Source organism: Zygosaccharomyces rouxii (genome assembly GCF_000026365.1).
Source record: "Zygosaccharomyces rouxii strain CBS732 chromosome B complete sequence".
In the NCBI taxonomy this organism is placed as follows: domain Eukaryota; kingdom Fungi; phylum Ascomycota; class Saccharomycetes; order Saccharomycetales; family Saccharomycetaceae; genus Zygosaccharomyces; species Zygosaccharomyces rouxii.
The window spans coordinates 48,421-62,100 of record NC_012991.1 but is presented as its reverse complement, the minus strand read 5'-3'; the positions used below and the strand labels follow the sequence as shown (position 1 = coordinate 62,100).

The following is a 13,680-nucleotide window of genomic DNA, read 5'->3' as shown; positions in this document are numbered from 1 at the left end:
AATGTGTTACCCTACTCAAAACTAATATTTTTTTTTTCTTTCTCTCCTTCCCTTCTTTCGTTCTTGTGGTTGAAGCATTCTCGCGTGCTACCCAGATCAAGCAGAAAACAAGATCGATCAAGTGAACGTGTCTAACTAAATACAGGGACTAACTTGAACTAACAAATCACAAAACGGAATAACCCCAAACAACCGAGGAATTTAATTCATTCATTCAATAAACCCATTCACTTACTTTGTTGGTAACATCCTTTAGACACTTTTATAAAATCCGTTTCGAAAAGAAAGAATCAATTGTTGAAAGAAAACATGTCGGTCAGAGAGGAAAGAGTTCCGATTAAGAAGGAAGAGTCCAGTTATAGTATGGGAGCAGGTATTCCAAATGCAGGTCCAACCGAGCAGGTTCCCGGTTCTCAAGCGAATGCTGCTGAATCTAATTTAGGTCGTGCTGAAAGTTCATCGCTATCTGAATCACAAACACCTGCAAACATGTATAGTGGGGGTATTGGTGCTGAATATCCAGCTACTGGTAATGATACACCTCAAGTTGGTCAAGTTCTACCTGAGCAACCTGAATTGAAGATCTTACGTAGGAAGATTCCAGGATTTGTTGGATTTGCAAATCTACCTAAACAGTGGCATAGAAAATCAATTCGTCGTGGATTTAATTTTAATTTGTTGGTAGTCAGTCAAAGGGGATTAGGTAAATCAACTTTGATAAATACTCTCTTCAACAAAGATCTAGATTCAATTAGTGGGAAGAGTCCTGCTAATAGTCAAGCATTAGCTGAAAAATTGGAAGGTGTCAATTTAGAAGATGGCGAACATGGGGAAAATGGTACTAATGGTGGTATTGGAAACAACGAAAGTAATAATAACGATTCCAGTGGATTACATGCTTCTGTAAAGATTAACGCTGCAACTACAACGATAGAGGAAAATGGTGTAAATTTAAGATTAACAGTTGTAGATACACCTGGATTTGGTGATGCCATCGATAATACTGATTCTTGGAAACCAATTGTCGATGAAATTAATTTACGTTTTGACCAATATTTGGATTCTGAAAATAAAATCAACAGATCTTTTGAGGATGATAACAGAATTCATGCTTGTTTGTATTTCATTGAACCAACAGCTCATTATTTGAAACCATTGGATATTGAATTCTGCAAACAAGTTCATGAAAAATGTAATCTAATTCCAATCATTGCCAAATCGGATATTCTCACCGAAGAAGAAATTACCGTCTTTAAACGTAGGATTAAAAAACAGTTAGACGAAGCTCACATTCAATTGTTCCAACCACCTCAATATGGATTTGATGATGAAGAAGCCATTCAAGCATCCCATGAATTATTTGATAACATGCCATATGCAGTTGTTGGTTCTACAGATGTTGTTGTCTCTAAAGATGGCCGTCAAGTAAGGGGCCGTTCCTACCCATGGGGGGTTATTGAAGTTGATAATTCTAAGCACTGTGACTTTGTCTATTTACGTGATTTGCTCATCAGCCAATATTTGGAAGAATTAAGGGAAAAAACTAGTAAAGTTCTTTACGAAAGGTACAGATCTGAAAAATTATCGAAATTGGGAATTAAACAAGATAATTCAGTCTTTAGAGAATTTGATCCTGATATGAGACAAAAGGAAGAAAAACAACTACATGAAGCTAAATTGGCTAAGTTAGAATCTGAAATGAAAACGGTTTTCCATCAAAAAGTGGCTGAAAAGGAAAAGAAATTACAAAAATCTGAAGCTGAATTATTCTCTAGGCACAAGGAGATGAAGGAAAAATTATCTAAACAATTGAAAGCTCTCGAAGAGAAAAAACGTCAACTGGAATCATCTGCTAACGCCCCTGCTCCACCATCTCCTGCACAACCAAAGAAAAAGGGTTTCTTGCGCTGACACGATTCATTCTTTATAACATTTTTTTTTTATGTCATACATATATCTGTGTCTATCCATAATAAACTTGAAAAAAAAAACAAACTTGAATTAAGGAAATTTCTGGTACTAATCACCAGTTAGTAGTTAATACTTTTTACCACTGGTATTTAAATTTTCAGTGCTATTCATGCTTGCATTCTTACTCGCACCTACAACTTGATCTACATAGAGCAACCTGAGTGCTAACTGCTGCCAGCACCTAAATCGAGAGACTGTCAGCTTTAAACGCTCAATTATTACTTAAAGGATCTTCTCGGCGATGACAGGACGAGTTCCGGTTCTGCCGAACGTTGAAAAAAAACAAAACATAAAGCATTTTGATCATGAGTACGATAAATATTCAAATTGAAAACATTCATTGTGAACAATGCGAATTGTTTCTTAATTCACTGTTATCACAGATTTTTAATTTGCCCCCAAATGCAAACGGTGTCAATGATCCCTCAAATCCAAGTTTACAAGACTCTTCTTTCACTCTGAGGCCACCTTCATCATCGATAATTTCGAAGATTAAATTCAATAAAATTGATGCAGCTGAATTTATAGTGGATCGAGATGCAGGATTATGTACAATTGGGTTTGCTCAGGAAGTTAATTCCATTCAATTGTGTCAAAAAATTAGAGAAGCTTTGGAAGATGCCGGATTTTTCGTTTTAGACATTTATGCATTAAAGGATTTAGAAAGCCTTAGAGCACCTGCTATTGGTAGAGCATCGCAATTGAGTATTAAATATTGGTTGGAAAAACTTTTACTTCATAGGAAAACTGATGCTCCCAGTAAGAAACTAAGAATTCATAAGGAACATTGTGAATACTGCCGTTCTCATGATGACAAGGAGCACTCACAAGAGGAAAATGATAATTCAGAAGTTGTGGCGTATGATATTACACTGGCAATAGAAGGTATGACTTGTGCTTCTTGTTCGAGTAGAATTGAGCAGGTAATTAGTGATCAATTGTCAGAAGGAGAAGATGTTGGTGTAGATCTTATGACTGGTATGGCCAAAGTAATACTCAAGGACAAAAAATCACTACAACCGATGATTGAATCCATTAGAGATTCCGGTTACGATGCAGAAATTATCGGAATTGTTAACGTAGCCAAAAATTCGAAATTTAAAATGGTCGCAGCCATTGGTGGTATAACTTGCGCAGCTTGTGCATCCACCATCAACCATGCTGTTCAAGACTTGCCATTCATTGACGAAGTTGCCATTAACGTTGTATCAAAGACAGGTATTTTCATACTGAACTCAAAGAGCAAGAATGAGTTAGATCAATTGAGAGAAACTATTGAAGATACAGGTTATGATTTTGAACCCATTGGTAATATAGAGCCTGTCAATTACGGCCCTTCAAAATCAATTCGTAGAAGTATCATGCTGCGTATTGATGGGATATACTGTTCTCATTGTCCTGAAAGAGTTTACAATGCATTGAAGCAATTCAAAGGATCTGAAATTGTTATCGATAAACCAATGTCACTGAATGACCCTATCGTTAAATTCACTTATACCCCAAATGTGGGACAAGGAATTACAATTAGATCAATCGTCAACGCTATAATGAAAGAGGTGTCAGTTAATCCTGATAACAATTTCAAAATTAGTATCGTGGAAGAACTGACTTTGGAAGAGCACTTGAAGATAATGGCTAAAAAAAATACTAGACAAATCCTGATTAAATTGGCCATAACTACGGCGGTTACTATCCCAACATTTGTGTTTGGGGTTGTGGGTATGTCATTGTTAAAGAAAAGTAATGGTTTCAGAAGATGGCTAGAGGAGCCTCTGTGGCGTGGTAATGTTGCAAAAATTGTTTGGATCCTATTCATATTGAGCACACCTGTTTATTTCTTTATTGATGATATTTTCCACAGGAAAGCCATCAAAGAAGTTAGGGCACTATGGTTACAGAAGAATAATTGGCAGAGAAGAATCTTCAAATTTGGTAGTATGAACCTGTTGATGTCATTAGGTACTTCTGTGGCATATTTTGCCAGTATCATTCTGTTGGCATTAAGTGCTTCTAAAAAATCGCATACCGACAAAATGCCTGATACAACCACGTATTTTGACTCAGTGGTTTTTTTAAGTTTCTTTCTACTCATCGGTAGACTTTTGGAGGGGTTTTCCAAAAGTAAGAGTGCTGCTGCTATCACTAACCTTAGCTCCATGAAACAGCATTCTGCTAAATTGCTCGAAAACTACAAGTCTGACATGTCTACTGAAAGAACAGTTGATGTGAAATACTTAGAAGTAGGGGACTACATTAAGATAAGTTCTGGTGAATCACCACCAGCAGATTGTATCATAGTTCAAGGTGAAACACAATTTGATGAAAGTGCATTGACTGGAGAATCAATACCTGTTACCCACTACCCTGGTGAACAAATATTCACAGGTACCGTAAACATTGGTAGAGGTACCGTGGTAGCCAAATTGATTGCACCAGAAGGTGATTCATTATTGGACAAAATCATTGGCACCGTGAGAGATGGTCAATTAAAAAGAGCTCCTGTGGAAAAATTAGCAGATGCGCTGACGGGGTATTTTGTTCCTATCATAACTTTCCTTGCAGTCATGACTTGGATAATATGGTTGAGTTTAGGTTACTCACACAGATTACCCCGTAGTTATCTCGATAAAGACGTCGGAGGTTGGGCAGTATGGTCACTGGAATTTGCAATCTCAGTTTTCGTCGTCGCATGTCCCTGTGGTTTAGGGTTGGCTGCCCCCACTGCTCTTTTTGTCGGTTCTGGATTAGCCGCCAAGTATGGTATATTGGTTAAAGGTGGTGGTGCTGCATTTCAAGAAGGGTCCCAAATTTCTGTCGTTTGTTTCGATAAGACTGGTACCTTAACCAAAGGTGGTGCTCCCAAGATAAGTGATTACGCTATCATTAGTAACCCCAAAATGAGAGCCGTCACTGCTCATTTGGTCAGAGATTTAGAAGCTAATTCCAAACATCCACTAGCACTTGGTGTAACCAATTTCATATCAGAAAATTTTGCACCAGAAGGTAAGACTAGGGTCCCAGAAACCGAAGAAGTAGCAGGTAAAGGAATGAAAGGTAGGGTTGATCTGACGACAGAAAATAATGACATTTGGAATGAATTGAGTCCAGAGGGTATAATTCTCGGTAACGAAAGGTTTATGTCTTCCAACGGAGTAAGTTTAACCAGTCATCATTTACAACTTCTTCATGATTGGAAAGTGGAAGGTAAAAGTGTAATAATAGTAGCCATTGAAAGCCCCAAGTTTTTCCAAAAGCCTGGTTATTTCCCGGTTATGCTATTGGCCGCTAGAGATGAAATAAGACCAGAATCTTCAAGCGTTATAAAAGGATTACAAGAAATGGGTATTGAATGTTGGATGATTTCTGGTGACAACGAACTAACTGCCAGATCTATCGCCAAAGACCTCGGAATAGACCAAGTAGTGGCAGAAGTTTTGCCGCAGGAGAAGGCAGACAAAGTAGAATGGATCCAACAGACTTATAGACGCAAGAACGGTAAACCTGCTGTGGTAGCAATGGTAGGTGATGGTATTAACGACACACCTGCTATGGCAAAGGCCGATGTAGGTATTGCACTAGCGTCTGGTTCCGATTTAGCAATGATTTCATGTGATTTCGTCCTACTCTCATCCACCTACACTTTAAAGTCACTATTGATTTTATTTCAACTCTCGAAAAAAGTTTTCCGAAGGGTACGTTTCAATTTCGCATGGGCCATATGCTATAACGTTATAACTGTTCCCATCGCTGCAGGCGTAATATACCCTCACAAACATGCAAGACTATCACCAGTATGGGCAAGTGCCGCTATGGCATTTTCATCAGTTTCTGTGCTCTTGAGCAGTTTGGCATTAAGATTCTACAAGCCCAAGGAGGTGTCATTAACAGAAGATACTGTTTTACCATCAGTCTCCCAAGAACACAAATTCAATTGAATGCTCGTCTCATCGCTACGCGTAAACTTTCCGTGGAACAATTTTACGCGTTTACGCGTCGACTTTTTTAAATATGACATGTAAATGAAAAAAAAAAAAAAAAAAAAAAAAAAAAAAAAAAAAAAAAAAAAAAAAGATCGGTTCGTGTTTTGTTGCGAAACATGAAGAGATGAACCTTCATTCACTTTTTAAAAAGAAGTGAAGGACGTTCCACAAATCTAGCCAGTCCTCTCTTTCAAAGGTGCCTCCATTAAGGACCGTTCAGTTCAGGTTTTGATAGAAGTTTTTAGTTTAAACTTTCCTCTAATTTATTTTGGCCTCTATTTAAATAGGGAAGAAATTATCATACAAGTATTGAGTAGGTTCCAAGATGATGGATAGTGGGACTGAAGTCTCCACGGCACACCATCGAGAAATTCATAGCTATTACTTGGCCTTACAGAAATATTTTAACAATGCTGAGACCAAACACGATAGATCCAATTCACCAAGAGCTCAAAAGGCAAGAGCTAAACTGCTTAAACTATCGGCATCTCAATTTTATGAGTTAAGTACAGATGTGTATGACGAATTGCAGAGAAGGATTAGCGATGATCAATCACAACCAGAATATCTGCTGCCCAAAGCCACTTTCCACATGAAAAGAAATCAAGCCAGACAGAAATTAGCTAACCTTTCACATACTAGATTTAACGATTTAGTTGACGATATTCTTTTCGAGATCACCAGACGAGGTTATAACACGCCACCAGATCCTGAAGTGGATGAAAACACAAATAGTAAATCGACAGTGGCGGCGGGATCTTCAACGCCTAATAGTAAGAAGACTAATATGAGCCATTTCAAGAATGATCCAAATATATCTGTTGGATCTGATGGATCTAACTCACAAGTACCTCCCACTGCGACTATTCAAACTTCAAAGGTTATCCCGCAAAAGGCCTCTATAGACTGGTCATCTGATGAAGAACAAGATACGAAGAAAAGTGACAAGAATACCAACAATATTAATACTAATACTCCTAAAACTAATAATCATACTCAGGGATCGAGGGATCTGGGATCTAATGAAGCGGCTCCACCATCCAACATAAACGCGCTACAACAACCCAATACCACACCTATTCTACATCCTACTGATAGTTATCACCACTACGGAGATGTGATTGATTCTCCGGCACTAACCGAGACTGGCAATAACCATGGAGGTGATGAGACTTTGACTGTCAATCCTCCCAAAAATAGAAATTCGAGTACTTTCGATTTTGAAGGTGTTTCCAAGGATGTGTCAAATGAGCCTAGATCTGTACAATCGTTAGGTGAATCTCAAAATAAAGTTAAACTTGATCAGTTGCATAGTGAAGTAGAGGCATTAAAAAAAGAAAATGCTAGTTTGAGGCAATCAAGAAGCTCAGGTGGAACCAGTTCAAGCGAAAACTTTGAGAAAGACTTCAGGTCGTTAAGTGCAGAAGTCGAATCACTCACAGTGGAAAATGAAAAGCTGAGGGCGAAGGTTTCAGAACTCGAAGCTAGGGCTAGAAATCCACAGCCTCAAAATAAATCTTCTTTGCCATTGTCGTCGGATAACGATAAAAATGAGTTAGAAAAACTCGCCTTGGATAGAGAATCTGTTACAAGGTATGCCGCTCAAGATGGATCTATCCCATTTGAATCTGTTCAAGAATTCCACCAATACATTCAAAAATTGTTTACCGATTTGCAAACTGATGTGGATGATATCGGTCATACACTATTTGAAGATCTAGCACGTCTTTCAAATACCGTGGCTCAACTCTTCGTTCTTGTGGACGTCCCAGATTATAAAGAAGAAGTAATTCTTCTCAAAGCGTCTTTGTCCCATACTATCACTTCTATCAGGTATTTTTCAGTTTACGGAGCACTACTACCACGAATAACGGTACAGGCAGCGATATCAGAATTAGCGTTTGCCTTTTGCAATTTGGTAAGATCCTGTAAGATAAAAGGTGATGGGCGCGGGGGTGCAGCTCTAGGTCGCAGTAAAATTGCATTAAATGGTGATAAATCTCCCATAGATCCTCCGACCCCAAGTAATCATAATATGGCAAATTCTGAATTCAGAAGTCCCTTTGACCACCCAACTGTCATAACCAAGTTCGAGGACGATTTTGGAAAAGATGAAATGTCTCCCGTTAAGCCGCTGAAGATAACTCAGAAGGCGGGGATGAGTCCGAGTGCAAAGACACCGTCTTCTGCAAGGAAGCAGTCTAGTGGATTTCCATTCGGACCTATGGTTGATACACGATCACCAGCATCTCGTGGGAAGGGATCCTCAGCCGGCCTTGCATTCGAAAAGACAAGAAAGTTGAATGAAGCATCTCCCACTTCATCTCAATCAAGCAGTATAGACCCAGGATTGCTGGCCGCAAGAGTCAAAGATTCTACTCACGATAAAGGTTTTTCCAAGAAAAGTAATGGATGGTTCACAGATTCCCACGACAGAAACGATCCAAGTAGGACGTTTAACGGTAATACTACTCCAGAAAAATCAACAGCTACGAGTAGGGCAACGACTGCAGAAGGAACAACCACATTATCTACTCCATTGAGCACTGCTTCTCCTTCTGATGACCATCAAAGGAAACTAGGAGAAAATTCCCTGAAGGAGACTAACTCCAAACCTCAGGAAAATAAAGGTTTGGACATCCAAGGTAATAGGAGTCAAGATGATAATGATTCTATGAAGCCCAGAGATATACTGAATAAGAAGGATAACAATGAAAGTGCTGTTGACTCGATGAAGAAAAACAATGCTCCTAGCGCTGTCAATGACCCTTACCGTGGTGATGACTCAATGTCATCCAGAGATCTGCCCGACGTGAAGAATAAAACTCTCGATATCAGTGACTCTGTAGAATCTAAAGACATATCTAATTTGGGGAATAAAAATCGCAATGCTAGTGGTGATTCAGTGAAAAACAAGGACTCTTATGATTCAATAAATCCTTTTCGCAATAAGGACCTAGAAACTGATGAGGAACAAGGATTCATCTCTAAACCAACGCCCGACAATACACCTAAAGAACTTTTGAACCCCAAAGATTCGAAGAACACTGATACTCCACAATTTTCGACAGGAAACATAGAATCGACATCACCAGAAGAAATCAGAAGAACACCAGAGGCCATCAAGGATGCCATATCCAGACTTGAAGGAAACTCAACCCCAGACTCTCAGGAGAGAACTGAACCTGAAGCTCATAAGAACGCAGCTAAATCTGAGCGCGTACAAGAAAAGACTGAATCTAAGAATATCCAGGAAGAGAGTGAACCAAAGGAACAAGAACAAGAACAACAACCACAATTACAAGAGGAGAAACCAAGAAAAAATTCTGGTAAAAGCTTCACAGAGAAACTAAGGACCTTTGCCACACATGCAGGCATCGGGTTAAAAGTTGACAAAGAACAAAAAGATAAACAAGCAGCAGCGACCCAACCCAAAGGTCACGAGTCTAGTGACGGTAGTTCCGATGACAGAAAGAGAGATATTACAGTGACTGATCATGATAAGAATGCCAATCTTCCCGAAACAGGATCCAGTACCCCCATAAGTAAAATAGCTGCCACTGGTTTCAATAAGGAATCAACCCCATCATCAGCTAGTCCTAAGGAAAATGATTCTTCAAATGGGCCACGCAAGGAGTACAATGGTAGTGAAAAAACTAGTCCGTCTTTCAATAAGGATTCTGATGATAACTCAAATGTAGCTTCTTCTTCAACAACCCAGAACAAAGGTTTAGAAGCTGCTTATAGGGAGAATAAGAAACCAACACCACTAGAAAAATCACTTGAAAAAAGCAGCGAAAACTCTGATGACTCCAACCCTAACTTCAATGGCGTTAACTCAAGGGACGCAAATTCCAATTCTCCCCCACATGCCAACAATTATGAGAAGGATAGAGAGTCTGGTGCCGCACCAGCACCAGTTGGCTCTACATCTTCCCGCGATGATAAAAGCATGGAAGTCGGTAGCAGCTCAAAAGATGAACCTTTTGGTAAAAGTGCTGCTGGCACCATGATTGGTGATGGCTTAAGAGATGCCCCTTTTAATGAAAATGCTCCTGATGTCATGAAAGGTGGTATTCCTCAAAATAATAATGCCACTCCATTTGTCACATTAAATGATGGTAACGGAGAAACGGACATCACACCTAGAGGTGGATCAGGGTCTCTTGAAAATAGCTCGGTCGGTCAAGACAAAGAAGTTCCTTCGAAATTACCAAATTTCTATTTCAGCAACATTCCACAACCTCCAACGAATTCGAACTTGACTGACAAACTCAAGAAGACATTTGCCGACATCCCAAGTGAGGATGAAAATGAAGAAGGAAGTGATTTTAACAATAGCCCTTATATGAGTGATGATGGTTCTGTTTTCCGCGCTTTCAAACAATCTTTGAAGGAGGAAAATGGTGCTAGCCGCGGCTCCCCATTGATTCAGCAGGAAAACTTCCACGGTAGTAATTCTGAGGCTAGAGAGAAGCCAGCTGGCCTTGGTCTTTCGGAAAAAACCGATCTGAAACTTAACAACAGACCTTTTGGTATCCCTTCGGGATCAAATCAGAGTTCGAATTTTAGCGTTCCTGAACAAATGAGGGACAGAGGCCACAACCAAGACAAACAGCGCCAACCAGCTTCATACGATGCTTCTTCTCAGAATCATCCAAAAGAAGAGTTTTCGAGAAAGGTGCAAGACGGAGCTCCACCTCACAAGGAGGGAGACCAAGATATTTCGCATAATAGCAGAGATACCCGGGGAAATAAATCTGATTTGACAGGTTTTGAGGATGTCGATGATTCAATGACCAATCCGGGAGAATACTTCAAAGATCACAACGAGGCAAGCACTGGCCAAGGCAAAAGCTCATCTGCTTCAAGTAAGAACACCCCGAAACCAGATCATGATTCATTTCCTTTAGGGAATAATGTGAAAGATGATAAGTATAAAGAAACGCATAGACCTTGGGACAGCACTGATGAAGAAGATGACTATGATGCTGATTCCTTCAAAGACGCATTTACGGAAAATGGATTTGATCGTTTGGAGCAAAACTCTAATAATTCTAAGAGTAAACCAGAAGAAAAAGACATCAACAATTCCAAGGGTATAGAAAACCGTAACAATGACTACTCTCATTCAAAGGATGATAGCAGGTCTCTTTCTGAAAATACTTACAACAAAAGCAAGGGACGTGGTGCGAGCGATTTATCTGTCCTTCCTGGTACCGCTGAGGAAACCAATCAACAGCATCTAACGTCTATCGATGAGCCTTCAGATGATTTAAACGCTGGTCCATCATTTTCCGAAGAAAAAGATGTTACAGATGCATCAGCTCCCAAGTCAGCTCGTTCTGTAGCGCCTCAATTCCAACCTGTGAAGCTATTCTCATCTAACAGTCAAACGCATGATCCTTCTAATGGCAAGGCTGAATTCTCTAAAAATGATGATGTAACTAAAAGTCCTAACGTTCCCAAGACTCCTGTAATGAGAAGTTCCGTTTTCAGGCCTCAGGTTGTAAAAACGCCTTCCGGTAAGACGCCCTCGTTAAATAGTCCCGTTGGTAGAAGTCCAGGAACTAGAAGTTTAGCAAGTACCAGGACTGATGATGGTGATTATATTTTTGATGTTGATGCTTTCGATATTGAGAATCCAGATAACACACTGTCCGAACTTTTGTTATATTTGGAACATCAATCGTTACAAGTAATTGCAACGATCCAATCTTTATTGACATCTATCAAAGAGCCACATGCTACCAAAGGTAATTTGAGAAAAGAATCCAATGCCATTAGCCAAGTAATTAGACAGATGGTTGATGCTACGAGTATTTCTATGAATCAAAGCCGTAATGCAAGTTTGAAAGAGCACGGATCATGGGTTGTGAAAAGTTTAGAAGACTGCTATTTGAGAATGACTACACTGTGTCAATTAAATCGTAGTGGCGGATTTAATGATAACCCTGAAGATGAAAATTACGCAAACAAACATTTCAAACAAAGATTAGCAGGTATCGCTTTCGACATCGCCAAGTGTACAAAGGAATTGGTAAAAACGGTGGAGGAAGCATCCCTCAAGGAAGAAATCGAGTTCCTAAACTCTCGTTTGAACTAACTGTATTATAACAAGACTTTCTGTTTTCTTCAATTGTATATCACTTTACCTCTTGTATTGTAAATACTATACCCGCATATATTTTGGTTATAAATAATTTGATCTTACTTTGTATAAGGACCTCTTTATCCTTTTTAATTTGTTTCCATCAGCCAATTTCTGTCAGTGACTTGACGGCACATTAGATTGTTGTCTATTTAACCTATTTACAGACATTAAATTACATGTATGATAAATGAATGAGAAGATGAGATGGTGAATCATGATTTAGCTGATAACACTTGAGATTGTTGGTTAGCAATTTTAACGAGATTGACATCATTTTCCCCATTCAAAAGTACTTGTTGAACGAAATTTGCAGCTTTCTCAGGACCATTACTGATTAATATTGCTCCTACAAGAGCATTCAATGCACTAGTGAAAACCGTGTTTTCACCATTATAACGACCATCCTTTGTAGCATCTCTCATTTTCCAAAAAATTAAAGAATCTAATTGTTTTTCCTTGATATATTGTGCTGTAGAAATTTTGGAAATGATTAACTTGGCTACAGCGGTTCCCAAATTTGTGAAATTAAGTCCATTTAATGGTTGTTGGACGTTATCTGAAGGTACTGGTGATAATTGATCCTTGTGCCTTAGTGAATGAATAGCGGCCTGATATTTAAGGAATTGAGATCCTAACACGTTCAACTTTTCATTATATGGTTTAGAGCCATGTGCGAATGACTTATGGGTAAAACATTGTAAAACTAGTCCCTCAGGAAGATCAATTCCACATCTTTCGAACTGTAAAGCATTTTGGACCTTTGACTTATATTCCGAGAGTTTAACATCCGTATATGAGATTCCATTGGGGCTCTTTAAGTAACTAACAGGATCTCTTTTCAACCCACGTACACGAGGTCCTGAATGTAGATAGGTAATGAGACGTACACCTTGTTGGTGATGACAACAGGATCTGAGCAAATTCTGGCTCAAATTTATAACTACCATAAGAGAAGGAAATTGAAGATATCGAGCCCGTACGTCCCCTTCTACCAAATCTTTGAATAGTTCTCAATGTCTATCTATTTTATTCGATGTATATGCCTATTGATGCTTCAATTTTTTTTCACAGTCGTAGCTAGTGATATACATATTAAGTGCTAACAAAGGCATAGGTATACTTGCAAATAAACCCCATATAAGAAGGTGACACCCAACTAGGAGTCTATGAGGACCTATAAGAAAGGAACTGTAGTATCTAATTTATGATATGCATGGCATTAATAAAGTCACGTGAGCAAGCGGCGCTTCACAAAACACGTGACTGCTTTAATTGTCTTCTGCCACAACTCTTTTTCTTTTTCAAGCTCAAGTCTTCAAACCTATTCGAGCAGCTTCAAATGTTCATACATGGCACGCTTAATGCTAATTGAGGTTTCAAAATGAAACATTTACAAATAGGACTGTAATATTAGCATATTCGTATAGAGTGACCTGCGTAACACTAGTAATAGAGTGTTTTGCAAAGTACTATCCAAAACCGCGCCTAACTCATCGGTGTTTCTTCTGTTAAGATTTACCTCATTAAAAAAATTAGATACCGACACATGTGCATGTCTCATTGAAGCCGATCAGT

At 39.0% G+C, this 13,680-nt stretch overlaps 4 protein-coding genes across 4 annotated transcripts; 3 read left to right on the top strand and 1 right to left on the bottom strand.

Annotated features, from left to right (window-relative positions):
- Window positions 1-309: 309 nt before the first annotated feature.
- CDC3 (septin CDC3) lies at window positions 310-1,911 on the top strand (the record flags this gene model as incomplete). Its single annotated transcript, XM_002494942.1, has 1 exon — window positions 310-1,911. The coding sequence occupies one exon, from the start codon at window positions 310-312 to the stop codon at window positions 1,909-1,911; it is 1,602 nt and encodes a 533-aa protein (XP_002494987.1).
- A 365-nt stretch (window positions 1,912-2,276) lies between these two features.
- Window positions 2,277-5,906, top strand: ZYRO0B00748g (heavy metal translocating P-type ATPase; the record flags this gene model as incomplete). Its single annotated transcript, XM_002494941.1, has 1 exon — window positions 2,277-5,906. One exon carries the CDS (start codon window positions 2,277-2,279, stop codon window positions 5,904-5,906), a length of 3,630 nt encoding a protein of 1,209 aa, XP_002494986.1.
- A 370-nt stretch (window positions 5,907-6,276) lies between these two features.
- SPA2 (Spa2p) lies at window positions 6,277-12,057 on the top strand (the record flags this gene model as incomplete). The annotated part of the gene is made up of 1 exon (XM_002494940.1): window positions 6,277-12,057. One exon carries the CDS (start codon window positions 6,277-6,279, stop codon window positions 12,055-12,057), a length of 5,781 nt encoding a protein of 1,926 aa, XP_002494985.1.
- A 260-nt stretch (window positions 12,058-12,317) lies between these two features.
- Window positions 12,318-13,052, bottom strand: MRPL15 (mitochondrial 54S ribosomal protein mL57; the record flags this gene model as incomplete). Its single annotated transcript, XM_002494939.1, has 1 exon — window positions 12,318-13,052. The coding sequence occupies one exon, from the start codon at window positions 13,050-13,052 to the stop codon at window positions 12,318-12,320; it is 735 nt and encodes a 244-aa protein (XP_002494984.1).
- Between the last annotated feature and the right edge of the window lie 628 nt (window positions 13,053-13,680).